The following is a 27810-nucleotide window of genomic DNA, read 5'->3' as shown; positions in this document are numbered from 1 at the left end:
TTCAGTTGCGTGTGTGCTGATTGAGACGATGGCTCCCGTGCCTGCCACGCTGCTGCGTGCCCTCTCCATCCCTGACCCCGCCAAAGCCAGCCTGTCCACCGCCGGTCTAGGGTCGGGCTTCACAAACACCGGTGCAATACGAGCTACAGTTCCCCGCTCCGACGGCTCAGGGGAAGAAGAACGACGCTACTTTGTCAAGACCTCTCCAAATGGCGAGGCTGCGGAGGAGATGTTTCGTGGGGAGTACGAATCGCTCAATGCGATCGCGACGTCCGTGCCCGGATTCTGTCCGCGGGCTCTCGCCTGGGGCCCGCTGGAGGAAAGCGCTGGGACAAGCTTCTTCCTAGCAACCGAGTTTTTGGAATTAGGAGGAGCCGGCCGTCGAGGTCGAGGAGATACATTAGCCCAGCGATTAGGCAAACTACATTCGACGCCAGCACCCCCCGACCCTGCAACAGGACGACGTCGATTCGGATTCCCTGTTCCGACCTTCTGCGGGGACACCAAGCAGCCCAACCGCTTCTGCGACTCGTGGGCGGACTTCTATGCCAACGAGCGGCTGCTCACCATCCTCGAGTCATCAGAAACCCGGAATGGTCGTGATGCCGGCTTGCGGGATCTGGTGGAGCGGACGGCGCGGACGGTGGTCCCTGCATTGCTGCGGGACGGACACTTAGGTTACGACAGGGATGGGAATGGACAGGGTATTACGCCTGTCGTTGTTCATGGGGATTTGTGGAGTGGGAATGCAGATCGCGGTCAAATTGTGGGCAGCGGTCGCAAGGATGACGAGGAGGTAGGCGATGTAGTCTATGATCCGTCGGCATGCTACGCACACAGCGAATATGAATTGGGAATAATGAGGATGTTCGGCGGGTTTGGATCGGCTTTCTTCGCAGCATATCATAAGATTGTGCCCAAAACTGAGCCAGTGGAGGAGTATGAGGACCGTGTGCGATTGTACGAGTTGTGAGTTGTCCTCCTGGCTTTCGGTCTGAGTTTTTGGGAAAGAAGCTAACAAAAGAAGATACCATCATCTGAACCACCATGCGATATTCGGAGCCGGATACCGATCGGGGGCTGTGTCTATTATGCAGAAGTTGCTGAGAAAATATGGGGATTAATGCTTGAGCCGGACAGAGTAGCTGCTATTGAGCTCGTTTCTAGAATGCCTTGGGGGGCCGTCTACGTGGATTGTTCTCTGCTCGTTAATGGCGACATTCATGACTGGTATCACAATTGAGCTATTCCATATTCGTATCTTTAGTATATTGCTACTTATTACTACTACTTCACTGTAGGCATATCTTGATCCCTTACCGCATGCGGGGTTGTGATCATATGCCATCAATTAATAAGCCCATGACACCATCCTCTGAGTATAAATAAACAGCCACTGCCGCCCACCGGACCATCCCATCGTCAATTCCACATCCATCTCGCAATGGCCGTTCCTGACGCAGACGTTCACCCCGAAGCTACCGGTGCAGCCAAAGCGCTGGTTGACCGACACCAAGCTGAGCAACCATTAAAGCTGTATGCCGGCTGGTTCTGTCCGTGAGTTACAACCCCCTCCCCCCCTTCAAAGTGCACTTTTTGGAATCTTCTACTAATGCCTCCGCAGCTTCGGTATACTTCCCACCCCTCATATCTTCTCACTACTCCATTCATAATCGACTAATCAATCTCCAGTCCAACGTGTCTGGCTTGTTCTCGAAGAGAAACAAATTCCCTACCAGTACATCGAAATAAACCCCTACCACAAAGAACCCTCCTTCCTCGCTCTGAACCCACGAGGCCTCGTCCCCACTATCTCCGTCCCCGACCCCTCAACCAACACCTCCAAGCCTCTCTACGAATCCACCGTCATCCTCGAATACCTCGAAGAAGCATACCCAAACCACCGACCTCTCCTCCCTTCTGACCCGTACCAGCGCGCCCGTTCCCGCATCTGGATCGACTACGTCACCTCGCGCATTATCCCCACCCTGCACCGCTTCCTCCAGTACCAGCCCTCGACGCGCGGAATTGAGGGCCTGCACCAAGCCCGTCAGGAGTTCCTCTCCACCTTGAAGGAATGGGCTAAGGAGATCGACTCCTCGGGGCCGTATTTCTGGGGCTCGGAGGTGTCGCTTCCGGATTTGGTGCTCGCGCCGTGGGCGTTCCGACTTTGGGTGTTTGATGAGTTTAAGGGTGGATTAGGGATCCCGAAGCCCGGAGAGGGGGGGGAGGATGAGGAGGTTTGGGGCAAATGGAGAAAGTGGCAGGAGGCTGTTGAGGGACGGCGGAGCGCGAAGGAGACGACGAGTGAGGCGGAGCATTATCTGCCCATCTATAAGAGGTATGCGGATGATAAGGCGCAGAGTTGGTTGGCAAGAGCAACGAGAGAGGGTAAGGGGGTCCCATGATTCATGATGAATAACTCCGTGGTCATACGAGATGAGAAATTCATACTAGCTTTTGAACTATAGTCTCGATAATCTATATAGAGCCTGCTACTACTCGTAGTATGAGCTCTCTAGAGGGGATTTGTTGGAGCTAGTAATCAGGCATTTACTGTTAGGGTCCCGGCTACAACTCACAAATTAATTTGATCAGTACCAGTGAGCAGTAATTCTATCTAATCTCCTTCAAATATCGAGCAAATTAACCTCGCGCTAGCCATACAATATTGGGTTCAAGTAGATAGGCATAGCCAGTAACCAGAAATACATCAATACAACATCCAAGCGAATAGAGAAGCTAAGTGGGCCTCTCAGCTAGAAGCTTCAGCTTGTATCCATGGCTAATCATTGGTACCCACTACTAAATTTTGTTAGAATGCGGTCAGTTTGTTGATTCTGTTCAACAATGTCAAGATGTTCACTGTTATGCAACTACATAAATTAGTCACCATACAGTACCAGGTATTGTAACTTACGTATTGTAATTCGACATTGAAAATGTGCCCGTCACATGACCGGCTGGCCAATGGTCGTCGTCGGCGGCCATCAGCATTAAGAAGCATCCCCATCCATTCCATCCCATCCAGAGCTTCCCTCTCCAGCCATCGCTCATATATCAATACTCTCAGCATGGCTCCCGACAAGAAGGAAGAAGCATCCTCCCCGGATGCTGCCATCCCCGACCCGCCGCCCATCCACCCGTCCTTCATCCAGGTAGCCAAGCCGTACATCTTTGAGCAGACCATTCAGCAATGTATTGCCGCGATGGGTGTCAATCCACTGCGCGAAGAATCCCTTCGCTTGCAAGGCGTGACCTGGATCGATAATGTCCGCCGTGTGCTCTACCTGTAGGTGCCCATGCGCCGGATTCTCCACTGCTCCCAAAGCTCAAAATAGCTAACCAGGTAGTTAGCCCGATCCGCACCTTTAACACGGCTGTGGTGTACTACCACAAGTTCCGACTCGTTCATCCTGACAACGAGTATAATTATATGGTACTGCCCACTTTATGTCCCCTATTGTACCACTCGACGTGTTTGTTAACTCTGATCCAGGACGCCGCTGCAGCTGCGCTCTTTACTGCCTGCAAGATCGAGGACACGTTGAAGCGGTCCCGGGAGATTGTTTGCGCTGCGTATAATCTCAAGCTGCCGGCACAGGAGCACATGGCTCCTGATAATCCGGTAAGCTGTTGCTTCTGACCTCTCTCATGAGATGCATGCTAATAAAGGCAGGTCTTTGAAGCACACGCCAGAGGCATCATCGGCCTGGAGAGACTAATGCTGGAGGCATCCGGCTTCGACTTCCGGACCCGCCATCCGCAAAAGACGCTCATCAAGCTCGCCCGGAAGTACGGGCTGACTCCGCAATCGGAGGTCTCGAACCTGGCGTATCGCATCTCGCAGGACCTCTATCGTACGTACGCGCCTATCAAGCAAACGACGTCCACCATGGCCTTCACCTGTTTGGAACTGGCGGGGCGGTTACTTGACCAGCGAATCGAGGCCGTGGAGCAAGGCGTTGACTATGCAAACTGGAAGACGAGTCGTGAGGAAGTAATGGGTAAGGCCGAGCCAACTTCCCTGCATTGAAGCTCAAAGCTAAATCGAAACGAAAGAAACTCTCTTCGACCTCCTAGAGCTCTACACCCACAACCGCGGACACACCACCGTCGGTCCCCATTTCCCAGCGGATCGCTTCCTCACCGTCCGCATTCCACTAAACACCGAAGCCGAGTCCCAGAAACTACCCCGGTACACGAACTGGGTTCCTGAACCTCGCGAAAGCAAGGCCACGAACGGCGACAAAGCCACGAAGGATGCCACCACCAAACTGCACCCTCTCACTCCTGTTGCCGCCAATGGAGACCGGCCCAGAGCTACAGAAAAGGGCCGCGATGGCGCCGTGCGCTTTATGCTGGATCCGGAGTGCGCTGATGCCGAGAAATCCCACGTAGCGACGTACTTCAAAGTGGAGATGGAAGAGTACGAGGTTGAGGAGTGAATTGCTTTGATTCTCTCTCACACAGTCTCCTGATTGCCATATATCAGATGGACACTAGGCTGCGTTCCAGCTGCAAGTAACGTGCATTGCTCTGCACGTGTTACTACATAATGCATCCTGCATAGAGGCCCGTCTCGTCTGGTCTCGTCTGAGCACGCGGGCGAATCACCGAGCATGGCAATACGCCTCGGGCCTCACCTCACTCAGACGAGGACATTCGCGCCCCGCTCAACTGTTGATCGACTGATGGATGACCCACAGGCATCTTCAAGCGACAAGGCCGGAATGTGACTCCTCTTGAGCGAGCCCCCTGGTAAGTGTTCGTGTGCCGTGTGCCCACATATTGAGAAGGACAGACATTCAGAAAGGTCATTCGGACTCTTTAATGAGGCTCCGTGTCAGCGTACACCGACAAGCGGCCCAGGAGGGTGGAAGCATTCCAGGGGACTATGACCGCACCTATATAAACCTGCTTTAGTACATACTTACCAAGACAAAGACAGAAAGTTAGCGATATATTGAATGCAATGTATACTACCATCCATACTGCCAATCATTCGTTTATTAGTATCATCAATGTGTAGTGCACTCCGAGTAGATAAGACGTGCATATCAGTAATAGTAGCTGCCTATGCTGAAGAGGTCGTGAAGGGGAAACCAGGATAGAATGAAATCAGATACATGAGGGAGATACAAGCAAGCTTGTGCCTATCAGCCACGAGATACGGATAATATGCTAGTATTATCGTATACAAATCTCCTTGCGTTATTGTCCCCTTTACTATTACATTATTACACTCATCCTTACCACAAAACAACACCATAACAACAAAGGAATACAGTAATATGAAAGAAACTGCAATGAAGAGAGCTGGAGGACAGGAATAAAGAATGATAGGTTAGAAAAAAACAAGATGACTATAAACTACCATAGTATGTAAACAGTGTAGTGTCATGTCAGTCTCATGTTGCAGGGTTCAATATTCCGTATCCGCGCCCCCTGCTGCATTCCAACCATCACTCTCCATTGTTTTCACGTATGCCTGCTTCCCCCTCCATCCTTTGCTTCCCCCCCTTTTTCGCCTTCTGAAAACATGTATACACCAATGAACAACAACCCCCAATGCAATGAGCAAGGAATATAGAATAAAAGTAGCGATAGCGTGACAGATACATGCATGCATGCAGGGTGCTGCACATTTCCAAAAGAAAGAGCTTCCCGGTGCTGGCTCATGAGTGAGAGCGCATCCCGGGAGGCTAGAAAGGTGATTAGAAAGGTGTATAGATGGGACGTAGCTCATTTTTAACCCTCAACAGCAACTATAGAGAGAGAAAGAGAAGGATAGGATATTCATCACGGAGATCCATTGGATCAAGGGCAGGTCGAGTCGTCATGCTTCCGCTCTAACGGCGGAGCTCGGTGTTGATACAATCCAGGATCTGTAGGTAGATAAAGTTAGATATGACGCAAAGCGTAGACTGGGAACAGGGTTGGCTTACTGTTTCAGAGACAGTACCCTGGTTGTACAGGTACTTGCTCAGACCCCGGACGACCTCGAGTTGCTCCTCCACCGACAGACCGTTGATGGCGATCTCAATTACATCTCCGACGCTCGCCTTGAACACCGCGATGAAGCTGTGGTAGTACATGTACGAGAAGAAGCCCATGATGAACTGGCAGTCCATGCGGTCAGTGATGCCACCGTGACCCGGGATCGACTCGCCAAAGTCCTTGATCTTGAAAGTGCGCTTGAGACCGGAGGCGAAGAAGCCGCCAAAGGGAGCGATAAGAGAAGCGAATGTGGCGAAAATCAGAATGTGGAACTGGATAGGCTCAATATGGAAGGTCTTGTGCATGCCGGTCCACTCCGGGACATGGTAGGGCTGGGGCACGAAGGCCGGGTTGGGCGAGCATTGAAGACCCGTCAAGACGTTGGCACCCAGATCATTGACGGGGCAGATGAAGTACTTGTAGCGCATCAGGATGTTGGTCATGAAGTAGCCGAAGATGATGGTGCAAATCCACGCGCCAAGGAACCCTTCGACAGTCTTCTTGGGGGACAGCTGGATAAGCTGGGTGCGACCGAAGGTAATACCGCAGACGTAGGCAAAGATATCGTTCGTGATGACGAGAGAGGCGGGAAGGAAGAACCAGATCATGCCCTCCAGGATGTTGTTCATGACAAAGTGAGCTTGAACGACGATCAGGTAGAGCGCCATATGCGTCCAAGCGAACTGGGTAAATTGGAACCGGTACTGTCCTTTCTGCAAGGACGCGACGAAGAAGACGAAGCCTAGGATTACCTGTCAGCAAGAAAGAGGCAAGCGTCTACGCGCGAAGAGGATAGACTGACCCATAACATAAAGCGTGAAGCTAATGAACCGGTGGTGGGTAGCTAGAGGCAGCAGCACCCGATCCACCAGAAGCACATGCTTGAAGTAGTAGATGACGCTCTCTCCGTATAAGAAGTACATGGTCGTAGCCAGAAAGTACCAATTCAGCGACTTGGTGAAGCGGAGGTTTTTCTCCTTACTGGGCACATTGGCAATGGCGATAACCTCCTTGAACGAGATGATCTGGACAGCGGTAACGATGCCGATGATGTAAATGTGGCCGGAAAACATGGCAACGAAGAAGCCGAAAATCATCACAAAGGTCCATATCGTACGTGTAATAAAGGTCTGTTTCTTCTTTTCGTAATCGGACAACTGGGGCTTCTCGGATTTCTGGTCGTCATGTCAGCCTTGTCTGCAACACAGAAACACCTTTCACGGGGGTTTCCGGAAAGCTCGCAGCTCCTCACCTCCTCGGGAATGGTGGCAGGCGCGGTGACGCTGCCATCTTTGGCCGGGCTACCGGGGTCGGAGAGGACATCGCTGGCATCAGAGATGCTCAAGCGCCGACCTTCAGAGGAGTTGGACATCCGACGTGGGAACCTGACGTTCCGACGCGATTTGGACATGACGGAAAGTTATGTACAGGGGAGCAGGGGAGAGCGACGGAGAGCGACGGAGCACGGCGGCTTCTCGAGTCGTGGCTGCGGGGAGAGAGATCAAGCTCGGAATTTGACCGACCAGGCGAGACGCGCGAGCGCAGGAGTCAATAGAATTCAGCAGGAAAAAGGGAGACGAGACGGAGCAGGCGAAGCAGCAATGATCGTCGTCTAGCGAAAATTCATGTGAAATAATAGCGACCGGGGAACAGCGGGATGGAGCACGAGCGGTGGGCAAGTCAAGTAGATCCCCTGGAGAAAAGAGCTTAGGTCTTGGAGACTATCCAAACTGCTATGGAACCGGTCAATCCAGGACGTCACGAAGGGAGAAATCGACGGTAGGAAAGGTGTGGGTTGTTGGAGCGAGAAGGAGAGGAGAAGTTGGAAGAGGGAAGAAGAGAATGAGATCCCGTGAGGCAGCAACTGGCAAAGCAAACCAACTTGGAGGTCCTTCTGGATTTCCTCCCAACACGACGTCAACTTTTCCGCATCCCGCATTTCTCCTTCACTTCGTTTTACTCAACATTCATCCATTCATCCTTCCCCCCCCGAAACTCAACCAACTAGTGCTCTCCTTTTTAAATAATCCCCACTCTCTCCGTTCATGGCGATCGTCCAATTCAGGGCATGGAAGATAACGACGATGATTTCTTCTCCGACGATGGCTTCGACGACATCCCTCCCGGTACCTTGTTCCAATTGGAGCAGAAGGCTTATCGCGCAACTCAGGCCCCAAACCCTGCCCAACAACATCACCAGCCACAACAACACCAAGAGTCTGTCTCTGACGTAAAGAGATCGTCGCGACCTTTTTCCGATCAGAACCATGGGGCTTTTTCCGAGAATGCATTCACCTCCAACGCTTCCCTACAACCGCCTCCTGCTTTGCATACCGGGTTGAGTAACGAATACGATGTTTGGGATATAGGGGAGCTGGACGCCGAGGTTCTGGACAATGGGGTTCCAATTCAGTCAAATGCTGCACTGGATCAGGCGGCGACTTTTGCAGCAGCAGCTCAACATCAGCCAAAGGCTGCTGCTGCTGCGACGGCAGTGGGCGACGATGACTATGGGGATCTACTGGACCCCATGGAGGTCGAAGAAGATGGCGCATCCCATTTCTCTGACTTACACAGAGCCTATGCTGAGCTGAGTGAAAAGGTAGTTATGCGAAATTACCCTCCTTGAGTTCATCTGAACTGACTGTCTCGATAGCTGGCTTTAGAGAGCGCGCGACACAAACAAATGGCTGAGGAGCTGGCTGCAGCCAAATCAATGGCTGCAACGAAAGCCGGCGAGATCTCCATCATCCGAGCCAACCAGGCCAAACTCACCGCCGATTATGATCGCCAACTGACGGCTTTGCGAAAGGCGATGGCGGACGAGATAGCGAAACATGAGGAAGAGGTTGCGGCGGCTCGTGCGGAGGGCAAGATGTTCGCCACGGAAAACGCCTTTCTGAGGCAAGACCTAGCAGAGGAGGCCATGCGTGCCAATCAGCTCAAGGCAAAAGGTCGAACGGAGGAAAAGGCACCACCGGTGACTCCAAAGAAGTCGAAGGTGCTACCATTCCGCGACGGCTTTGACGATGATGAAATCCTCGCTGTTTCTCCCAGCAAGTCAGCACGTTCCAAGCGAATCACACCACTCGTACCGGGGAAAAGGAAAAGAAGGCACAGTCAGGATACCACGACACCCTTGCAGTTAAGCCCGCAAGCGGAGCCAATGGCAGCCGATTTGGCTGAAGATCTGTCGGATGATGCAATGCTAGATGCTATGCCGGATAAAGCTCAAATAGGCGCGGTGCCTAACTTTGGGGACCCCAGCATTATAAAGCGCCTTATGAACCACAGAACATACCCGGATGAGAAGCCCGATATCGAGGTCATGGCTGGATTGGCATTCCCGTCAGAGCCACAGCGCATGCTCTCCACCATCCTCTTGGAGGAAACTGAGAAGCTTGATCTTGGTAACTACATGGTGGAGTACGCGCGGGCGATCACATCGTTGTGGTCTCGTGCATTGACAGAAAAGTTCTTTCAACCTATCCCGATGTTCATTTCCATCATGCACTACCTCATATTGGAGGACCTACAAGAATTCGATCATGACTTGTACGCACACCTGGTGCCGGTTCTGCAAGTATCCGCGGAAGTCAACGCAATCCCACGGTTCAAGGCCTCGCCCGTCTCCCGACAAAACCTAGGTCAGGCGCGAAAGACACCCTTGTCCGAACTGGAACCGCTGGTCGACTCGACTAAAGTTCTTGGCCTGCTGTATGACATGGCATGCTTCCGGATGCACGTAGAACAGGATGTGATTGAGCTGTGGCGACATGTGCGCTACGACTTTGTGCTGACGATGTTGAACTGCTCGCAGCGCATTGACGACATAACACTAATGCTAAGCTTACTGTCGGCCAGCATCCGCGCCGACTCATTCGGCCCCGTCCAAGACACTGAGCAATTTCAACTCACGATCGAGAACTACATCGTGGATCGCGTCGCCAACCTGCTAAGCGAGCCACCGCTGCTTGATGAAGGACAGGAGCCTTACAGCCCAGACGAGATCTGCGGCATGCGGCAAGAAGCATTAGCCTTCCTTACTAGCGTCGCTTTCAATCCCCGTATACCGGACAGCACGCACGGCAGCATGGTCATCGCATCCCACCCCACTGCACTGGCGCGATTAATCCGGGTGATGCACGATGAATTGGACGCTCTTTATTCACAACCGCCCGAGAAGGACCTCCACGCAGCCTTGGTCAACGGACTCATGTGTCTCGTCTACAACGTGATGCAGCGCCATCGCGAACAGGCAGATCTGCAGCCCAAGCTGTCCCGCGTGCCTGGCGGTAAGCAAAAGTTCCTGGTGGTAATGACACGATTAGCGTTCAGCGAGGGACTAGTGCTAGAGGCGGGAATCGACGACGGCACAGTTGAAATGGCCCATGAAATCCTCGATGATGCCGTGACTCCGCAGGAAGCTGAGGCGCTGGAGGAGGCGTTTCCGAATTCCAAGCGGGAGGATTAGAGCTGCTTCCTGGAGCTGGGCCAGAGACGATCTGCTGATCTGATGAGTGTTAGCGAGTAATCTATGGTCGGATATGGAAGGGTGGATGTCTGAATATTTATACAACGATACCAACGATACCTGAGTAATGATATACGATAGAATATGATAATGCAAAAGTCTCTAGTCGGTTGACTATTTAAAGTAATGCCAATCACTGATATACTCATAAGCATCTAAACCGCCCACCGAATCGTATTTCTCATCTCAGTGCCAGCCAGACCTTTGATTGTATTGCTGGTTGTTTTCGAGACGCTTGTCGAGGCTTGGGTGAGGATGTAGAGATATTCCTCGACTGAGGCGAGAGGGCGTTTTCAGCAATGAAAGAGACTTGTGTCCGGATCATTATTATAGTGTGAGAGGGAGCTTGATGGGGTGTAATGTGATGATTAAGATGATATTCAGGATAAATAGTGGTCTAGACGACGACTCAACCAGGAGACATAATTGCTTGGGGTTTATATGCGAGGACAAATGGCTGCCTAAGTGGATCTCATCCTCATGTTCACTAATTAGAGGGAGTATTCTCATCATTCGCAAACAGATCTCATATACAGCAGTCAATTCATTTCATCCGCTCCCAAACAGGTTGTCAAATAAACCCTGTCGCCCCACGCCGGCTTTCTTTGTTTTAGTTGTCTACTAGTATGGAAGATGGCGTGAGTCCTCATATATTCCACAGCGCACACTCTGCTTTGCCAGCCTCTTTATCCCCAGTAGGGTGTCATTCAATGTAAGACTACTTCCGCCATTGCTAGTTTGCTTGCGCGGTGGATGCCGCTACTATATGTTGAAAAGAGGGAAAGGGTATAACTGTGATTATATTTACGTAGATAGATTGGGTCTTTACCGAGATATAGGAGGCGAGCAAAACAAACGATAGATTGTGAGAATAGTTCAGGAGGGGAAATTGCCTAAGTAGATACTGCGTAGGTAATTCGCATCATTAGCAGTAGCGATAATACCGAGCTGATGTAGTTTTAGCTTCAGAAACAGCACCTGCAGTCCACTAACATCGCCCGGCAGGATTGGGTGTGCAATGGATTGACAACCTTCCAGTATGCTCGGTTACAAGCACGGAAAGCGTGGTATATCTCCATCGGATGAATGGTAGTCAGATATATATAATTCAACCAGTACCAAGCAGTTGACTTCTCATATGGGCTCCCTGATTCACAGAAACATACATATAACCTACCAGTAAGGTGAAATTAAATTGACGTTCGGAACTAAAGACTTGAGCATTGCCTGCCCCAGAATATTCTACAGGAAGCTCATTCTAGACAGAAGTGGCTCAATAGGAGTAATAACTAAACGCCCAGCGGGAGTTAGTTAGCCGTAGTGTGTGGCGGGTCGACGAGTAGCGTCTCAGCACAACAAGCAGAGCTTCTTCTCTCCAGTGAGGCCAAGGATAGAAGATACTATTGGCACTTGTCTGACACGCATCCCTGATGGAACTCAACAAACTACATTGACTACAGCTTTCTACAGTTGTCTCTTCTCCATACCCCCGCGCAAGGCGAAGAAATGATGAAAAGAAATGAGATTCCACAAAGTGGAGGAGTGCCAAAGAATACGCCTGTCAATGACCCGAAGGCCGTTGAACGGATTGTTCCGCCGCGCTGTGCAATGCAGGGACCAGTCCGTGGTGGACCGCCTTCTTGATCGCAGCCACCCAAACAAGGTAAGTATGAAGAAAAGAAAGAAGAAAAGATTCTAAAAGTTCGGCGGGCGAGCGAAGATTATATACCCGCTGGTGGAGGCGGTGAAAGAACGCTAATGGCAAGCGAGCTTGGTTCCGCCAATCAGAATCGCCTGTTATCAAAGGCTCTTGATGCCTCAGAAAGTTGGCATAAAGTAATATATCCACACGTGATTGATATCACGTGCATCTGCGAAGTTTTGGGCGGCCGGGAATGCATGGGAAAAGAGGCCGACGGGCAGCGAGACAGACAAGAAGACATCTGCTAGCAGGCCATTCCCTGCCCATCTCGCCATCATGAGGAACAGGGCGACCCAGCATCTGAGCAAGCCGGTAAGGACATTTCTTTCTTTTTTCTTGCTCTGTCTCCTTGCTCATCTCGCCGCAATTGCTAATTCTGGTATGCTTTGCTTAGAAAGTCCGGCAATCATGGAGCAAATGGAACCTATATAACATGAAGCGGTTCTCCGTCAAGAACCCCATGTTCCGAACTCATTTCCAGCAAAAATGGGATGCCAAGTCGATAGCCCGTGGATATCATGGCGAACAAGTCTCCGAGAAGCACTGGGTGCGCATGTTTTCTCCCCGCATTCGTAGCGTGGTGCCCATGGATCCCGCCAAACTGGCCAAAGACGATGGTTCTGCCTTGTCTGCCGGCCGTGGTATGGGTGTTGAGTCGCGTTCTGACACAGCCGCGCATCTTAAACTCTCAAAATACGAGAAAGCCGACGCCGACCAACTGGAAAGGCCTTTTCCCTATACACAGGCGACTTTTGCTCCCCTAGAGCGCCGGCTGGATGTGGCCGTCTTCCGGGCTATGTTCGCTAGCAGTACGAGGCAGGCGCGGCAATTTGTCATTCATGGAGCGGTCACTGTCAATGGAAAGAAGGTGAGTGTGCCTGAGACGCTGCATGGTCCTTTTCATTTAAGCGCTGCCATCGAAAGCTGATCGGTTACGTTTGACAGATGAGATACCCCGGTTACCTGCTCAACCCTGGTGATCTTTTCCAGGTCGAACCCGAGCGTGTCATGTTTGCCACCGGTGCTCCAAAGGACAAGTACGACCGGCGCGCGGCTCGTGTTGCTGAGAAGGAGGCGGAGAAGGAGGCGGAGAAAAAGGCCGAGGAAGCCGAGGAAGCCAAGGAAGAGAGTGAGGCCAAGGAGGAGGATAAGCAAGAGGTCCAGTCCCCGCGCCAGACCTTGCAGGCTATGCTGTCGCAGGCCAAGAACATCATGGCCGACAGCAAGTCGGTGCTTCCCGCCAAGCGGAAGCAGGAGCTGCGTGGATTCCAGAAGGCCGTCCGTCGCGTGCTGTCTCGCTCTGATTCAAACGTCCTCGCCGACAACCTGGAGGCTCAATTTTCCGAGCTGACTTTGCTGCTCAAGGCCAAGAAGGCAGAGAAGACGAAGAAGTCGGGCAACAAGGAAAGACAGGATACCACATCTGCCAACTCCGAGAAGTCCACCGATACCAAGGCTGCTACTGAGGTAGACAGCGAGACTCAGCCCGGCGATAAGCTGTCCGAGGCATTCCGCCAGGCTGCTGAGAACCCCGAACAGGAGGTGGATACGTCCGAGTTGACCGATGAGGAGTTCAAGATTCTTCGTCGTGCCCTTATCCAGATGCGTGATAACCCGATCGATCATTCGAAGCCGTACGCTACGCCCTGGCGGCCGCGGGACTTCATGAGCGCCTTTGCCACGATCCCTCGCTACCTGGAAGTGAACCCTAAGGCTTGTGCGGCCGTCTACCTGCGCCACCCCGTTGTTCGTCCGGGCTTGTCGGAGGTTCCATCGCCCTTCAACCTTGCGACTGGAGCGCTGGCATACCACTGGTACCTGAGACGGCGGTAGATGCATGAGAAATGCTTGTACTAATTAGTTGCCCCCATCTGTTTTTGTTCTTTGGGTTTATCTTCGCTGTTCTGCGGGCATGTTCCACAGTCTTATTGTATTACTGGGTCGCTGGTTTGGTTGTTTCTTAGATCTTCTCTGCATTGTCGGTGTGCTCACCGTGTATCTCTATATCTATCTGTCTGGTCCTCTGTTGAAAGGCGAGGGTCAATGTCATGTTGCAGCGGTGTTGGAGCTGGATGAGCACAAATGTAAATCACCAATGAAATATATCCTCACTTCATATTATTGTCCTCACTTTGTATATTCAACTAATTACAACAGCCTGTGCGATCTCTTTTGTCCAGCATCTTGACTCGATATTTTATCATGGATGTATTGTATACATGCCCAAAAGGGAAGTAACCGTGGTGGTCGGCTTACCGTCAGCTGAAAAATACACGCCGGGCCCCGATCGGCGGGGGCTTTTCGCCTGTCAACCCTCGAAATTGCAAATCCGACCGAGCAATTTTCATTTCGATTTCGACTTCGACCTTCGACTTTCCTTTTCCTCTTTCTTTCCTCTTCAATCACCAGCACGCCGGCAGTGCGTCCACTGCTGCTGCTTCATCCTCATCGTCCTTTTTTCTGATTATTGTCCTCCTTATTATACCCCGCCAGTCGCACAGACAGTCCAGTATCACAGACCATGTCAATGTATCCCTGGCATGGCTCCACGACCAACGCCGCCGCCGCCTCTTCTGGACCTCGCATCGACTCCCCCTCCTCCACTACTCAGTCCTCCCTACAAGTGCCTGGGTTACGATGGCTCCCTTCCATGATCTCGCGCGCAACACCTCTTCCCACCTTGTCATCTTCCAATCTTCGTATAGCCCAGCAGCAGCATCAGCAACAACACCCGTCGCCGCAGCCTTCCCAAACACCACCGCAGCCGCAGCCGCAGCCGCAAACTCCCCTCTCCCATCCTCATCCCCATTCCAATCAACACAATAACCAACCGGCACGCCCGCAAACACGCCAACCTGGACCAGCCGTTATCGATTCGCGATCCCAACAACCACTGACTGAGGCCCTCGAAAGCGAAGCAAGTGACCATACGGATCCCGGTGCGCGCGACCCCACCCACACCGACGCTCTCGCAGATCCCGACTACGGCACATCGCCCGATAATTTAGCTCAGGGAAGGAATATTTCCCGACAATCCGGACATAGACCTACGACTACCGCTGGGATTATGCCTAACGGCACCGCGGCTAATCGAGCCGCACTCCATGCAGCAGCAGCCAGTATCGTTAGACCCTATCCAATGGAAGACCATGACGACGATCCCGATGGCGCGCCAAACGGCGATCGGTCGCGCAAGCATGGAAAGCGATTGACTACCCTGGAAGAAGTCTCGTTGTTCAATATCTGCAACCGGCATGCGAGCGAATTCGGACAGCGTAGTAATCTCTGTAAATGGTGGATGACTGTTACAGAAGAGTTTACGCAGGACCAGGGACACCCATACTCGTGGCATTCGGTGCGTCGTAAAGTGGAGTTGGTTACAAAACAGCGGATGAAGTTCCTCGACGAACAGCGCGACAAGGGCGCGGACGCGAGCGAAGACCTGTCGAATCCCCGGTGGCGGGCAGCAGTGGACGCATGGATTCCTACATGGCGGAGATGGGAGGACGCAGAGGCACGGCGAATCGAGAAGCGCGATTCGCGCAAACCGAGAAAGAGGAAAGACCGGCCATGGGACACATGGACTATGAGTCCCAGTGACGAGTGGAAAGGCACAACAAGCCCACTTCCTACTGTCAGCCAACACCAACCTGGACCTGTGACTCCTGTATCGCAGAGCACAGTGCGACTACCCCCAGGGTTCGACAGTATGTTTTCGAATCAGGGACTACAGACCCCGTCGCCAGCGATTAGTGTTCCGGATGGGCTTGCGACACAACAGCGGGCGACGCCATCCACGACTGTAGCAGCAGCAGCGGCTGCTGCTGCTGCTGCTGCAACAAATAATCCGCCATCAGGGACGGACAACTCCATGATGAGCGCTATGCTGGAGACCCTGGGAAAACTCAACCGTCACCTCGACTCGGTTAACACCCAGCCTACCTCATCTGCGATCAAAAAACCGACGTCGCCCTCCAGATCCCGTGCTCGCGAACAACGCCGGGACGCTCAACCAGCGGAACTCAACACAACTACCAATAACGCCCCTCCTGCCTCCGTCGCACAAACCGGACTTACGCACTTATCATCCGACTTCATCAACAAACTCAAGGATGAGCTCCGTCAGGAAATGCGCGCCGAAGTGCGTGCCGAGCTAGAGAAAGATCGAGCCACACTCGAAGAGAAATTGGACTCGGTGCAGCGGACGCAGGAAATGATCCTTGAGATGTTGAGACAGGAGCCTGCTTGAGAACCCTTTCTCTGTCTCTCGTTCTTTCTTATTTCCTCGTTCTTCTTTTCTCTCATATTATTCACATCCTCCTGCTTGAGAACCCTTTCTCTGTCTCTCGTTCTTTCTTATTTCCTCGTTCTTCTTTTCTCTCATATTATTCACATCCTCCTGCTTTCTGTTTAAATATTCGTGCCTCCTTTGATTTCACCATATGATACCCATGGACGAGTATGTCGACTATCTTATATCCTATGTCTTTTATTAGCTTTCTTTTCGATTCCTATTGTCTTTGAATGCTGCAGTGCGGATATGTGACTTGACTGAGTGACTGACCGACTGACTGTTGGCGACATCCTTTCTCTTCTCTTTTCATATTTCCATTCTATTCAATTTCTCATATATTCACTATGACCTTTCGGGGAAACAATACATATATAACCTACCTATACTTTCACTACATCCAAGGTCCATATCTGTATGAAGTAGTGCCGAGTAAATACCACCGACAGGCATCTAATGGATCTCCAGAGGTGTATTCCCCGACTTAATGCTTTATTATGAGTAGAGACATACTAGGAGAATCTGAAACTTCAAGATGAGGTTTGGAGTAATGCAAAAATATAAATAAAAACAGAAAAATTTCCCGGGCTAAATTACATAGTAAACATATCCATGGTATGGATGCCTTTGCGTAGTAAGTAGGTAGGAGCCTGCCAATCCCAAATGGTATGGTGCGTGATGTGTGTGCGCGGTCTAAACTTTTGTGTTTAACAAGAAAAACAAAAGGATGACCTTCCTCTCACTCGCTCCTCCTATTTCTTTCTTTTTCTTCTCTCGCCTTGTCATCATCATCCAGAGTTCTTCCAACTGAGCTTCATTCTTCACACTGGAAAATAGGGAGCCTTGTGTTTTAAAGAAACATATCTAGATTTGGATTTGAGTGGTATGGGTATATCTAGTAGTAGAAGGTCTCGTCGACAGTGCGACCACGCATCCACTTGGGCTCGGAGCCACGGACGTAGATGTCCTCGAAGAGAATGCGGGAGGTGTTCTCGGGAGCGGGCATCTTCTCGGCGATGGCGACCTCCTCGTCGACGTGGGCACGAGCGGCCTTGTCGAGGGACTTGAGCTCGTCCTCGGAGCAGACGTTCCAGTCGAGGATCTTCTGCTTGAGACCGGCGATGGGGTCGTTGGTGCTGCGCATGCGCTGGATCTCCTCACGGCTACGGTAGGTGGTACCGGGGTCGGACATGGAGTGACCACCGTAACGGTAGGTGACGTACTCGTAGACCAGGGGGCCGTTGCCGGCCACGGCCCAGTCCTTACCGTACTTGACGGCGGCCTTGGTGGCCAGGACGTCCATGCCGTTGACCTTGATACCAGGGATGTACTGACCACGCTTGTAGTACTCGGTCAAGGCGGAGGAGCGAGCGGCGGAGGTACCCATACCGTACTTGTTGTCTAGTAGAAAAGGAATTAGCTTTGGCTGTCTTGGATGGAGTGGCGTGAGGACTATGACTTACTCTCACAACCGAACAGAACGGGGAGGTTCCACAGCTTGGCCATGTTGAAGGCCTCGAAGACCTGACCCTGGTTGGAGGCACCGTCACCGTAGAGGACGATACTGGTGGTGGGCTCCTCGTTGTACTGCTGGGCGAAAGCGAGACCAGCACCGACGGGGACCTGGGCACCGACGATACCGTTACCGCCGTAGAAGTTGGGGGCGAACATGTGCATGGAACCACCCTTTCCGTAGGCGATACCCTCACGGCGACCGAGCAGCTCACCGATGATGGAGCGGACGGTACCACCGCGCATCATGGCGAAACCGTGGCAACGGTAGGCAGTGATGACCTTGTCGTCGCGGGTGATAGCGTGCTCGATACCGGTGGCGACGGCTTCCTGACCGGTAGACAAGTGGCAGAAACCTCTGATCTTCTTCTCCTTGTAAAGACGGTCGGCGGCCATCTCCATGCGTCTGAGCGATAGATTAGATTCTGCATGAGGCTTGTGGAAAGAAAAAGCAAAGGGCCAAACGGTGGCCATACCTCATCGAAACCATGTCGTAGTACATCTGCTTGAGCTCCTTCTTGGTGATCTCCAGGGTGTACGGGGGAGGGTCGATCTCGTAGGTCTCGAAGCTCTCGTCGGAGAGGCGGACAGTGAAGGGCTTGTCATCCTCCTGTAGATAGATGGAAATCGCATTAGCCAGGGCCATTGCGGAGGTCAATCCGGGATATCCAGGGAGCTCTCAACGAACCTGGGGGACATTTTCAGCATGCGACGAGGCGGCGTCGGTGGTGACGGAGCGACGAGCAAGAGGAGTGAGGGCCTGACGCCTCAAGGGCGCGGACTGACGGACCGCAGCGCGGAACAACATGATGGACGAGAGGGAGGGTCCAACCGGGGAGGGTATAGAGGAGCTGGAGGAGAGGAAGGGAGATTCTGTTATCTTCAACTTCCTCAACGGAGATGTTGGGAACAAACTTTCCCCTGCGGCTAGGCGGAATTCGGCAGGCGGCTTATCTAAGCCCGCTTCCCTTCCCTTCGGGGCCGTCCGGTGTAGGCCCCCTGCAAACCACACAAACACCTCTTCTTTTCCCTACAGCTGCTTCTTTTATTCTTCTACTGGCCTCGATTCACTCACGCTCTCAATTGTCTCTCTCTCTTCTATCAGTATCAACACACAGGCTCATCTTTCTCCCATCAATTGAGCTTGTCAATCGCGCCATTGAGCTCGTTACGGCGAACGGGCCCTCTGATCGCCATGGCCAACCAACCACATCACTCCCTCGCTGTTTATCGGGCCTTTGTTCACCCGATCACTGGCCAGACCGACTCTTAGCTTAAGGCAGAACTGGGTTCCGTGTCTTTCCGAGCCTGTCTCAGCATTTCACTGAGCTTAGGCGGTCACGTCCTCTCAGGTAGTATGGCGACATGCGTGATAGCATGTTATAGCATGTTAATATGTGCACTGTCTGTACTGTCCCAAACTTAGCAACAGGATTTTCCTGGTCAGCAGAAGTGATTGCTATTACATTAGCAGTTGACCACCGGCACTTTGGAGCCGCCATGAATCTCATGCGGACAAAAGTCCGAAGCATATTACTATGGATCCCCGAGCTAGGATTTATATCCGATAAGCACGCTGGCTCACCGCGTCTCTCTTCTGACACTGCTTTCCAAATGCAGATGTGGGTGAGACGAAGCCTTTTAACTGACTTTGGGCTCTCCAGACGACCTCGCTTGTCTTAGAATTCCTGAAACAGACGCTGCATCGCCATGGATACATTCTGGCCCCATGTATGCGGGTCTGCCAAAGCCACGCTCACTACGATTACACTATGGCGGTGTTAGTTGGGGCCAGATATAAAAGCCATCTCGAAGTTGGTATACTTACAATACAAGTTCTGTAAGACACAGCCTGGGGCCAGTTCGTTGCGCCACGTGCTGCTCAGCCATGTGCGACGGGCCAGCAAACTGCATGACAGTCTGACACGATGGCCGATAGCCAACGACAATGATTGACTACCCAACAGATATACGCGCAAGGATTCTAATCCTCTAGAATTCCATCCGCATGAACGCTTGTAAGATCCGGCCCACGATAGGAATCCTGCGGGAGCTTTGCAGGGCCTTGGGATTCCCGCGATAGCCGATACCCTAGCATATACGCGATTGGTGAGAATTTAGCACACGGAGGGAGCTGGCCAGGCTTAGAACTGATGTCATACAACCCGGAGTCGAGTCCAGCAGAGATATAGGATTTGAATCCGATTCGACTGCCCCGTGCGCGGAACGAGGCGATCATGATAGAGCCCACTGTAGCGAAGCATCAACGGCCCGCGATCTCCGATCGTTGTGGGCTCGATTGAAGTGTCGAGAAGACATATGTGACTGTGTAGCTTTCAGTAATAAAACGCAGTGAGAGGCAAAGAGTGACGGATGCGCCCCCAAATCAAATGTGTGCATGGAACCTGTTCTGGCTACATACTGTCAGCATCAATAACTTGCCATGGGGCGAAAACGCCATATTCCAAGAGTAAACACTGAATCAGAAGACTACAGTACAGCGCAGAAACGAATCAGACAAACACGACTCTGAATCCTAGGAGGCAGTGCTGATATATACTTCACATAGATATTTAGAAGATAGGCACAACATTGGCCCATAATGCAGTCATAGTGTAGACTGCTCAATCCTCAAATCCGAGCATCAAAGGAATAGACGGACCAACAGCCTAGGGAAAGACGGCAAAAACAGCACAACTCAGCCCAAGACGGGACCGACCCCTTGCGAAACGTGGCGAGAGAAAGTGGATAAGCTGAAGGTGACCCAAATTAGTAACTATATTACTTTACGCACGGAGATGGTTCGTCACGGAGCTAGAAATGGAATTCCAGATTTCCCACACTGGGGACCTTCCCACCGGCACTAGTTGCTTCCCTGTGTAACCATTTAGTAAGTCAAATACTTAGCCCGAGAATGGAAGAAAGAATCAGGAGAGAGAGAGAGAGAGCAAGGCGTAGCAGGGCTGGGTGCATACACGGGAACTTAATTGCGTAGTATATCTTGGGGGCCATTCCGTCCAGTTGATTAGTTGTTCAACCCGGAATTCCAGATTTTGGGTCAGCGGGTGAGATGGATGCAGATGTGTAGATCATGGCCTGTGTGTGGCCTTGACCCAACTGGAGCGGTGTTGGGAGGAGGAAGTAAGTCACAAAGTAGGAAGGTATCACGATGACATTACCAGGATTATATTACTGCAATTTGTAATTTTGGAACTTGCGTTCGTTTTCATTTCCATACCCAGAAGAGTGAAAAAGAGACCCCATAGTAGCATTGAGGGGAATTGAGTTGAGAAACGGAAGGAAAAAGGACATACTGCCTTTTCTGGACTCCTCCCCGACAATAGTTTTTCTCCCTCTGACTCGGATGCCAACCCTAATGGCATTCTGGGGTATTCTAGAAAACAGAGGCTATTTTCCCATTTGTTGTGTTCTGGGAGCTGTGAACTCTGTTTGTTGTAGTGGGGTGTTTCTCTTGCTGATAGAGTTTGGTTAGCGGGTGAAAATGGTCTTGGTATGTTACAATGGCGTTGTTACTTACCCATGATGGTTGGTCTCTCGTATCGGTGAAATACCAAGTAGCAAAAGTGGCATGTATTCACCTTTTTGCCGTATGATGGGTTAGGGTAACACAGATTCACCTAAGCCTTGGGGGGATTTGTAATTCGCATTGCACGACAACATCATCGATGTTTATTGCAGGTATTATGCATGCATGGTGGTGTTGGTGTCACATTATGTCCTGCATGCCTGGGTCTTTGTGTACCGTGCGGGGAGAGCCATAGTCGGCTACTATTGCCCTGGAAATTTGAGAATGGGTGAATGACGACTGCACTATGAAAGGAGATTAGGCTCAATTTGGTGTTTTAATAGAGGTAAGAAACAATTTGTGTATGAATATAGCCCAGGTTAATTATCGGAGACTGCGGGGTCAGTTCCATACTCACTGTGGCCTAGATCTGGAGACTACTACCATAGCACTCTCCAATCCTATGCAGCCCACGGGCCATAGGGCCTCTCCAGAGGGATTAGTTAGGCTAAGACAAATGCTAAGTCTTGTCATCAGCTAATGTTACATTCTGGCAAGTCTCAGCTAAATTTACCTATTACCTAAGACATAGACTTGGCGCCAGACATGCCCAGGCTTCATAGATGCCAATAGTGCGAAAGATGAAGGGGTCTACGATGCCGTAATTAGGTAGGCGCATTATCTACTGAGCTGTAAAAAGAAATATCTCGAAGATAATATACTTTGACTTCTTCCATATCTATTTGGGATCCCTCATTTACCATGAATCCTGTTAACATTCACAGCCCCAGCCCGTACCACAACACTGATACATTCTCAAACGCATATGCTAATTATACACGTGCATTGGAAAGCTCGAAATCCCCCCTATATCCTACATGAATTACATACATAGGAGCACAGCATATTGTGGGTCATGCTGGTTCATTTATCCCCTACGACCCGGAACAAATTGCGGACATTATCTCGGGCAAGCGGACGTTATGGCGAGAAAGTAGTGTGACATACTGTATCAGAGCGGAAAGAGATCATCCATTTAGTATGAACTACGGAAACATGTCCAGCTCGCTGAAACTGCTGTGTGATGTGGTCCAGATGCAGGAAACTGCGCGGTTTAAATGAAAGAGACCCCCGACTTGTAATGTTAATATGCTTAGCTTTAGAGGCATCAATACTCGGAAGAATGTAAGTTGATTGATGGAGAAATGGCTAGCAGGCTGCCAAGCCAATATGATATCAAAAAGAAGAGGGGTTGAAGTTGGCACGGTTAGAATGCTGGTTCTGCAATAGTGAGAAGATATGTTGTTGAGTATGTGCTTGCCTTGTTACTCTGTTCATGGAATAACGGTATACTCTCTCTGAATTATTGCATTACCGTGGGTTTGTGTAGTCGTGTAGTTAGAGGCATAATGAAGAATATTGGTAGATTTGAAGATCATTGCAGAAGTTCAGACCGTCCATGGTTATGCCTGGACTATCTGCCGCGGAATCGTGATCCATTATATTATCTGATATTCTACTGGAATGATGTATGGTTAATAAATGAAAGTATTCTACTTAATCAGTCAAGTCAATAATCACAGACTGTAGTAAGTCACTAGGGTATCTGCGAACATCTAGATGGCTTAGATCTGTGACAGCACCGGCCACTCCGAAAGTATAGCAGCACCAATGTGGTAATGTCCTCTTAGCTTCTCAAACCAATGCATGTGAATTTAGCAAATCACCTAGGAAGAGGGTACTTTTGTTACAGATTCATTTCTGATGGTCAAGCATACGTGTCCAGTACTACGATGATGCATGTGCCCTTTTCATTCCCTACCACCATCTCCAGCTACACACTATCCAGTCGAAATAGGTGATAGGAACTATGAACAAAACATAAGAACCTGGAATCTAGACTAAACGGATACGACAATACCCCAAAAAGACACCGAGTTCTACATAGAGTAAACAATCCCACAAACCAAAACCAAAGTAAAGTGCTGACCAAAAATTCCTCACCACACAAGAACTAACCAGATAATCCGCCCATGATCGACACCTGACAGCAACCTCTAACCCATTCAAGTCATCTCTGCGACTAACACCGCGAAATCTCCTCACTCACTCACCCAGTAAGAGTACTTGGCTAACAAATCCCTAGACGGAAAGCGGGCCCGAATATTGTACCACCATCCAACCCCAACATCTATCAAAAATAACTTCGAGTCTAACAATTTAGTCCGACAACTCGAGTCTCGAAAACCCAAACCCTCCTTTAGCAATGACGTACGTACTTACACCCTATGTACTTATTTTCCCTTCCCCTGCCGTGTCTCGTTTTTACGATAACCCGCACAGTGGAGATAGTGTTAGGTTTATATCCAATGCCGCTGACAAAGACAGGGATCATAAGAATGAAGGTATTTTGATTGGTGTGAGAAAGCCAGAATCAATAATAGGGTTAGATGAATCCGCCAATCAATGCTTAGAATTGGCACTTTCAGACATGTCCATAACTGTACTAAGTACCTAGTACGGGGTACTCCGAAATGCACGGCAAGGTTATAGTAGTCTATCTTGTGCTCGAACCACGGTTAGGCCAGCGACAATCCCGATCCTGGGTTATCATACGGCCGGAGGAATGGACTTATCTACGGAAGATCGTCGGCGAATCTACTTGCTTAGTTTCTTAGAAGACATTGAAGCTATATAGTATGGGGAAATCAGGAGGGGAAAGGGAACAGGAAGTACCTTGCGTCAAAGGATGGACTGTGCGGGTGTCAATGCTGCATTGGATATGTCGGGAGCCGGACTCGGGGTAAGACGAAGTCAGTACTACACTCAGGGTCGGGAGCATTCCGGGAAATGCGAAGTAGGAGCAGGAGCTGAAAATTGAAGCGTCCGTGCAGAGAGGAGCTACTGTATGCGGGTTTAATTGATTGAAGGGATGCAGGTCATTGGACACATATGCAGAAATCGAGGTAAAAGAAAAGAAAAAGAAAAAGAAATGTATGAAAATTGCCTTGCAAGTGGCGCTGCTGGGCTGAGGGGGATTTTTTACATATCATAAAGTCAGTGCACATCGGGCATGACCAGTCGCATGAATTCCAAGGAAAAAGGTGCACTACTGTGTAGTATTTCCTACTGTGTCTATCTATCTATCTACTGTAGTTACTACTTGTTAACTTCGTATTGCCTGACAATGAGGACGGGTGTGATCAGACCACACCTAAAAGCAAATCCCGCAGGTGCCTGCGGCGATGGGAGTAAATAGGTACTTTGTCTGTGTTTCTGTGTCATTCGGCCCACCTGACCATAAGGGGAAGGGGAAGGGGGCTTGGAAGGCATGGCGGACAAGGCGGTTCTGCCCAATGTTGGATGTTGGAGAGCGGGTTTCACGATTGTTTCAAGGGAGATATTCGATAACAAGAGTATTATTACTGCCCGCCCCCAGCATTTCTGTATTCTTCATACAGTGAACTAGTCTAGATCCAGTTACCAATCACTTAGGAGCCGAAGAGAGTCAGGATGAAAAAGCTAAGTAGTAGACACCGTCATGGCTTGGTGCGAGTGGTAATTTACTGTAGATATTGCAATGGATCGGGATTGCTCTTTCCAGCATGGTCGCGCCCGTAGTCATGACCTAAACTGCGCCGGTTAGAGTAGCGGATAATACTCCGTATTAACTATCAATTTGCAGAAAACGTCAGTCTAGATTAACCCAATACAACATGTACCAAATCAGTTCTTTGTCCGACTGGTCCCATAACCAAGATTTGACCCTGGCCGTTGAAGTCATAAGGCGGATATTTGACCTGTCGAGCGCCATGATAGTGGAGAGTCAGGATACTAATCTAGGGGCTTTGAACACTGACAGGTGAGGGCGCCTCTCATCACCGACCCAAGACCCGTGCATGATTATGGGGCCAATGCACTCTTCTGCATATCATTGCGATAGTTCCTGAAAACTAGTGAGTGCTGTTGGGGCCATGTTGGGTAGTTATGTGATTTTGCATCATTATATTTATTGCTGAGGTAACACAGATGCGGGTAGTCACATTCAACAGCCAGTTGAGGTGGGATCGTCCTCAGATCTGTAGGTACCATGTACGTGAAAATAATTCCACTGTGCGCATGCGAACTGTGCCGTCATCTGAATCTGACAGCGCCCAAGATTGATTGTTGTGGAACGTGATCGCGGTGTGGTTGGCTCAGCTTTGCTTGCCTTCTTCCACAGATCGCGGTTCCACGGTTGAGAAGAATAATGGAAAAAGCGAAGAAAAAGGGCCATGTATCCAAGTGTCGAGGGACCAACCATGGTATCGAGTAGATTAAGCAACCAATCGGATGAAAGACAGGCAGTTAACTCAGTTTTGAGTCTTAAGAGCTCTAGAAATGATGATGGTGCACGACGCGCTTAGTATGGCGTACTAAGCTAATATACCGAGGTCGCCTCCGTGGTGGAAGCCCGTCTCTAGGTAGTCTGTCATTTCGACTAGTTAATCGGTAGGGACTAGTAAATAGGAGTATATTGCCACATCGACAAACGTATCGACTGTGGTCTTGGAGGCAACCTCGGAAATGGCAGCCGTGTTCAGATGAGAAAGATACCCGTCAAGAAGCCAGATCGCCCACGTCTAAACCCTCAGTCGGTGAATGAGGTCGTGTCCGGCCACCCCCCCAAGGAAAGCCTTATGCTCCTTAGCCTGGACCAGAGAATCCTCCACTACGGCGCGAACCCTAGGCTGATCATCCGTCGTCATAAAATAGAGTTGCAGAGGGTAAGATCCAGTGAGTTGCTTTTTTCCCCTAGGATTTCCTTGAATCTTGCTGACTGGGGGCTGAATCCTTGGGTCCGGTTCAATAGTCGCATGGATTTCAAGTGTAGACTGCAGAGGGTCGGGGAGGCCTCACTAGGGGCGGGGGTAAAACATTTAGCACAATGCTTTACAAGGCATTCTATAGCTGTGCAACGTAGTGGCAACACAATTTGCACAAGCGGGCAACCTCTTTCTCTGTCTAGATTGTGACTGCCTGGTGTTGTGCAATATAGAGTTTTGGCAACATGGTAATCTCCAATTGATGATACGGGAAGAAACAAGACGATGTAACTCTGGGTGTTTGGTTACCTTACTCCGTACCGAACTGCGAGTTCCGATCGGGCGCAAGTGGGGAGAACCGCCACCAGCACCACGGTTCCTCCACAGCACATATTTTTGGACTTCAGCGCGCACCTTCCCTCAGGCAGCCAGCACGATGGTCGGTCATATTGATGATCATCATTCAGAAGATTCCCCGCTCTGTGGTCACTGGCGCATAAGTGGATGGAAAAACCAGAGGACGTGCTGCTCCGTTGTCCGTGTGGTGCGCTCTCCGTTACCTCCGTTTCTCCGGAACGAAAATGGACCAGGTTTTTTAATAAGCCCAAGGCGACTCAATGCTCTCTCAATAGCGATTGTGACCGAGTGGACTAACGCCCAAGCGAGTATAGTACAGTCCCAAGGAACGCTGGAAGGGGAAGGGAGCGACCCGCCCAGACAAACTAACCTTTCGGGTGGAAATCTTCCACGGTGGGGATCCCGTTGATATGCAGCTGTACCGCTTGCCGCTTACGTATCCGGTTGACACTCAGTTCTCTACTGGAGAAAGGGGAATAACAACACTGACCTACAAGCTCAGGAGAAGCATGCCAACCGGACTTTCCGCTTGCTCTTAGCCTACAGCGCTTCGATGGGACTCGATTTACTTCCTCGTCATGACAGCAAACGTTCGAGGATCGACAGTCCAGTGCCGAAATTAAGGCCAATCGTTGCTGGATTGTGCAAAAGCACCAGCCTATCGGGATGCCATTGCCGGGTCCAACGAGGATCGCTATATATGAGTATCAATAGAGACCACCAACCTCGACGTGTATTTTTTTTTTTGGCTGCTCATGGCCATTCATTGAGGGGCGTAGTCCACTCAACCGCCGTTCATTATCCACAGCTGACAGGCAGCCCTCAATAATCGGCAGTGGACATCGGAGCCTGCAGAATCCAAAGCCTCAGTGTGGCTGGTCTGGACTGATAGTGATGGCGATGGTAATGATGAAAGAAATCTCCGATAATGGGCAGCAGATTGATGCAAAAGATATGTCCAAGTTCCGTGTAGGGCATTAGCATCGAAGCATTTGACTGGACGGACCATTTTACCAGGGATGCAAGGGATGGGAAAATGACGGATCCCCCGGTTTATTCAGACTCAAATTAATAGTTTAGATA

The 27810-nt window shown here is 50.6% G+C and overlaps 12 protein-coding genes across 12 annotated transcripts; 9 read left to right on the top strand and 3 right to left on the bottom strand.

Annotated features, from left to right (window-relative positions):
- Positions 1–28: 28 nt before the first annotated feature.
- Positions 29–973, top strand: An07g09600 (uncharacterized protein; the record flags this gene model as incomplete). The annotated part of the gene is made up of 1 exon (XM_001391997.3): positions 29–973. The coding sequence occupies one exon, from the start codon at positions 29–31 to the stop codon at positions 971–973; it is 945 nt and encodes a 314-aa protein (XP_001392034.1).
- A 471-nt stretch (positions 974–1444) lies between these two features.
- On the top strand, positions 1445–2508 carry An07g09590 (uncharacterized protein; the record flags this gene model as incomplete). The annotated part of the gene is made up of 4 exons (XM_001391996.3): positions 1445–1557; positions 1625–1629; positions 1693–2341; positions 2472–2508. 4 exons carry the CDS (start codon positions 1445–1447, stop codon positions 2506–2508), a joined length of 804 nt encoding a protein of 267 aa, XP_001392033.3.
- A 566-nt stretch (positions 2509–3074) lies between these two features.
- An07g09580 (uncharacterized protein) lies at positions 3075–4448 on the top strand (the record flags this gene model as incomplete). Its single annotated transcript, XM_001391995.1, has 5 exons — positions 3075–3292; positions 3358–3439; positions 3500–3628; positions 3680–4007; positions 4063–4448. 5 exons carry the CDS (start codon positions 3075–3077, stop codon positions 4446–4448), a joined length of 1143 nt encoding a protein of 380 aa, XP_001392032.1.
- A 1404-nt stretch (positions 4449–5852) lies between these two features.
- Positions 5853–7411, bottom strand: An07g09570 (uncharacterized protein; the record flags this gene model as incomplete). The annotated part of the gene is made up of 4 exons (XM_001391994.3): positions 5853–5888; positions 5949–6742; positions 6803–7175; positions 7253–7411. The coding sequence occupies 4 exons, from the start codon at positions 7409–7411 to the stop codon at positions 5853–5855; spliced, it is 1362 nt and encodes a 453-aa protein (XP_001392031.1).
- A 657-nt stretch (positions 7412–8068) lies between these two features.
- On the top strand, positions 8069–10474 carry An07g09560 (uncharacterized protein; the record flags this gene model as incomplete). Its single annotated transcript, XM_001391993.1, has 2 exons — positions 8069–8602; positions 8657–10474. The coding sequence occupies 2 exons, from the start codon at positions 8069–8071 to the stop codon at positions 10472–10474; spliced, it is 2352 nt and encodes a 783-aa protein (XP_001392030.1).
- A 2038-nt stretch (positions 10475–12512) lies between these two features.
- Positions 12513–14069, top strand: An07g09550 (mitochondrial 37S ribosomal protein uS4m; the record flags this gene model as incomplete). The annotated part of the gene is made up of 4 exons (XM_059748712.1): positions 12513–12548; positions 12631–12853; positions 12941–13104; positions 13182–14069. 4 exons carry the CDS (start codon positions 12513–12515, stop codon positions 14067–14069), a joined length of 1311 nt encoding a protein of 436 aa, XP_059601095.1.
- Positions 14070–14148: 79 nt separating this feature from the next.
- Positions 14149–16485, top strand: An07g09540 (uncharacterized protein; the record flags this gene model as incomplete). The annotated part of the gene is made up of 3 exons (XM_059748711.1): positions 14149–14320; positions 14394–14655; positions 14730–16485. The coding sequence occupies 3 exons, from the start codon at positions 14149–14151 to the stop codon at positions 16483–16485; spliced, it is 2190 nt and encodes a 729-aa protein (XP_059601094.1).
- A 937-nt stretch (positions 16486–17422) lies between these two features.
- An07g09530 (uncharacterized protein) lies at positions 17423–18847 on the bottom strand (the record flags this gene model as incomplete). The annotated part of the gene is made up of 4 exons (XM_001391990.3): positions 17423–17928; positions 17991–18445; positions 18516–18649; positions 18728–18847. 4 exons carry the CDS (start codon positions 18845–18847, stop codon positions 17423–17425), a joined length of 1215 nt encoding a protein of 404 aa, XP_001392027.1.
- Positions 18848–19434: 587 nt separating this feature from the next.
- On the top strand, positions 19435–20231 carry An07g09520 (hypothetical protein; the record flags this gene model as incomplete). The annotated part of the gene is made up of 4 exons (XM_059748710.1): positions 19435–19627; positions 19704–19778; positions 19891–19929; positions 20101–20231. 4 exons carry the CDS (start codon positions 19435–19437, stop codon positions 20229–20231), a joined length of 438 nt encoding a protein of 145 aa, XP_059601093.1.
- An 841-nt stretch (positions 20232–21072) lies between these two features.
- An07g09510 (uncharacterized protein) lies at positions 21073–21581 on the bottom strand (the record flags this gene model as incomplete). Its single annotated transcript, XM_059748709.1, has 3 exons — positions 21073–21156; positions 21354–21514; positions 21578–21581. The coding sequence occupies 3 exons, from the start codon at positions 21579–21581 to the stop codon at positions 21073–21075; spliced, it is 249 nt and encodes an 82-aa protein (XP_059601092.1).
- A 746-nt stretch (positions 21582–22327) lies between these two features.
- An07g09500 (hypothetical protein) lies at positions 22328–23077 on the top strand (the record flags this gene model as incomplete). The annotated part of the gene is made up of 5 exons (XM_059748708.1): positions 22328–22406; positions 22461–22644; positions 22723–22750; positions 22837–22945; positions 22992–23077. 5 exons carry the CDS (start codon positions 22328–22330, stop codon positions 23075–23077), a joined length of 486 nt encoding a protein of 161 aa, XP_059601091.1.
- Positions 23078–23831: 754 nt separating this feature from the next.
- An07g09490 (hypothetical protein) lies at positions 23832–27708 on the top strand (the record flags this gene model as incomplete). Its single annotated transcript, XM_059748707.1, has 15 exons — positions 23832–24010; positions 24278–24422; positions 24496–24531; positions 24623–24669; positions 24758–24816; positions 24895–25011; positions 25138–25206; positions 25586–25626; positions 25717–25801; positions 25972–26028; positions 26120–26216; positions 26364–26475; positions 26606–27104; positions 27183–27406; positions 27499–27708. 15 exons carry the CDS (start codon positions 23832–23834, stop codon positions 27706–27708), a joined length of 1977 nt encoding a protein of 658 aa, XP_059601090.1.
- Positions 27709–27810: the final 102 nt, after the last annotated feature.

The sequence above is a fragment of the Aspergillus niger genome (genome assembly GCF_000002855.4).
Source record: "Aspergillus niger supercontig An07".
In the NCBI taxonomy this organism is placed as follows: domain Eukaryota; kingdom Fungi; phylum Ascomycota; class Eurotiomycetes; order Eurotiales; family Aspergillaceae; genus Aspergillus; species Aspergillus niger.
Note: the sequence above shows the minus strand (reverse complement) of the source record. Positions and strands in the feature narration are given on the sequence as shown.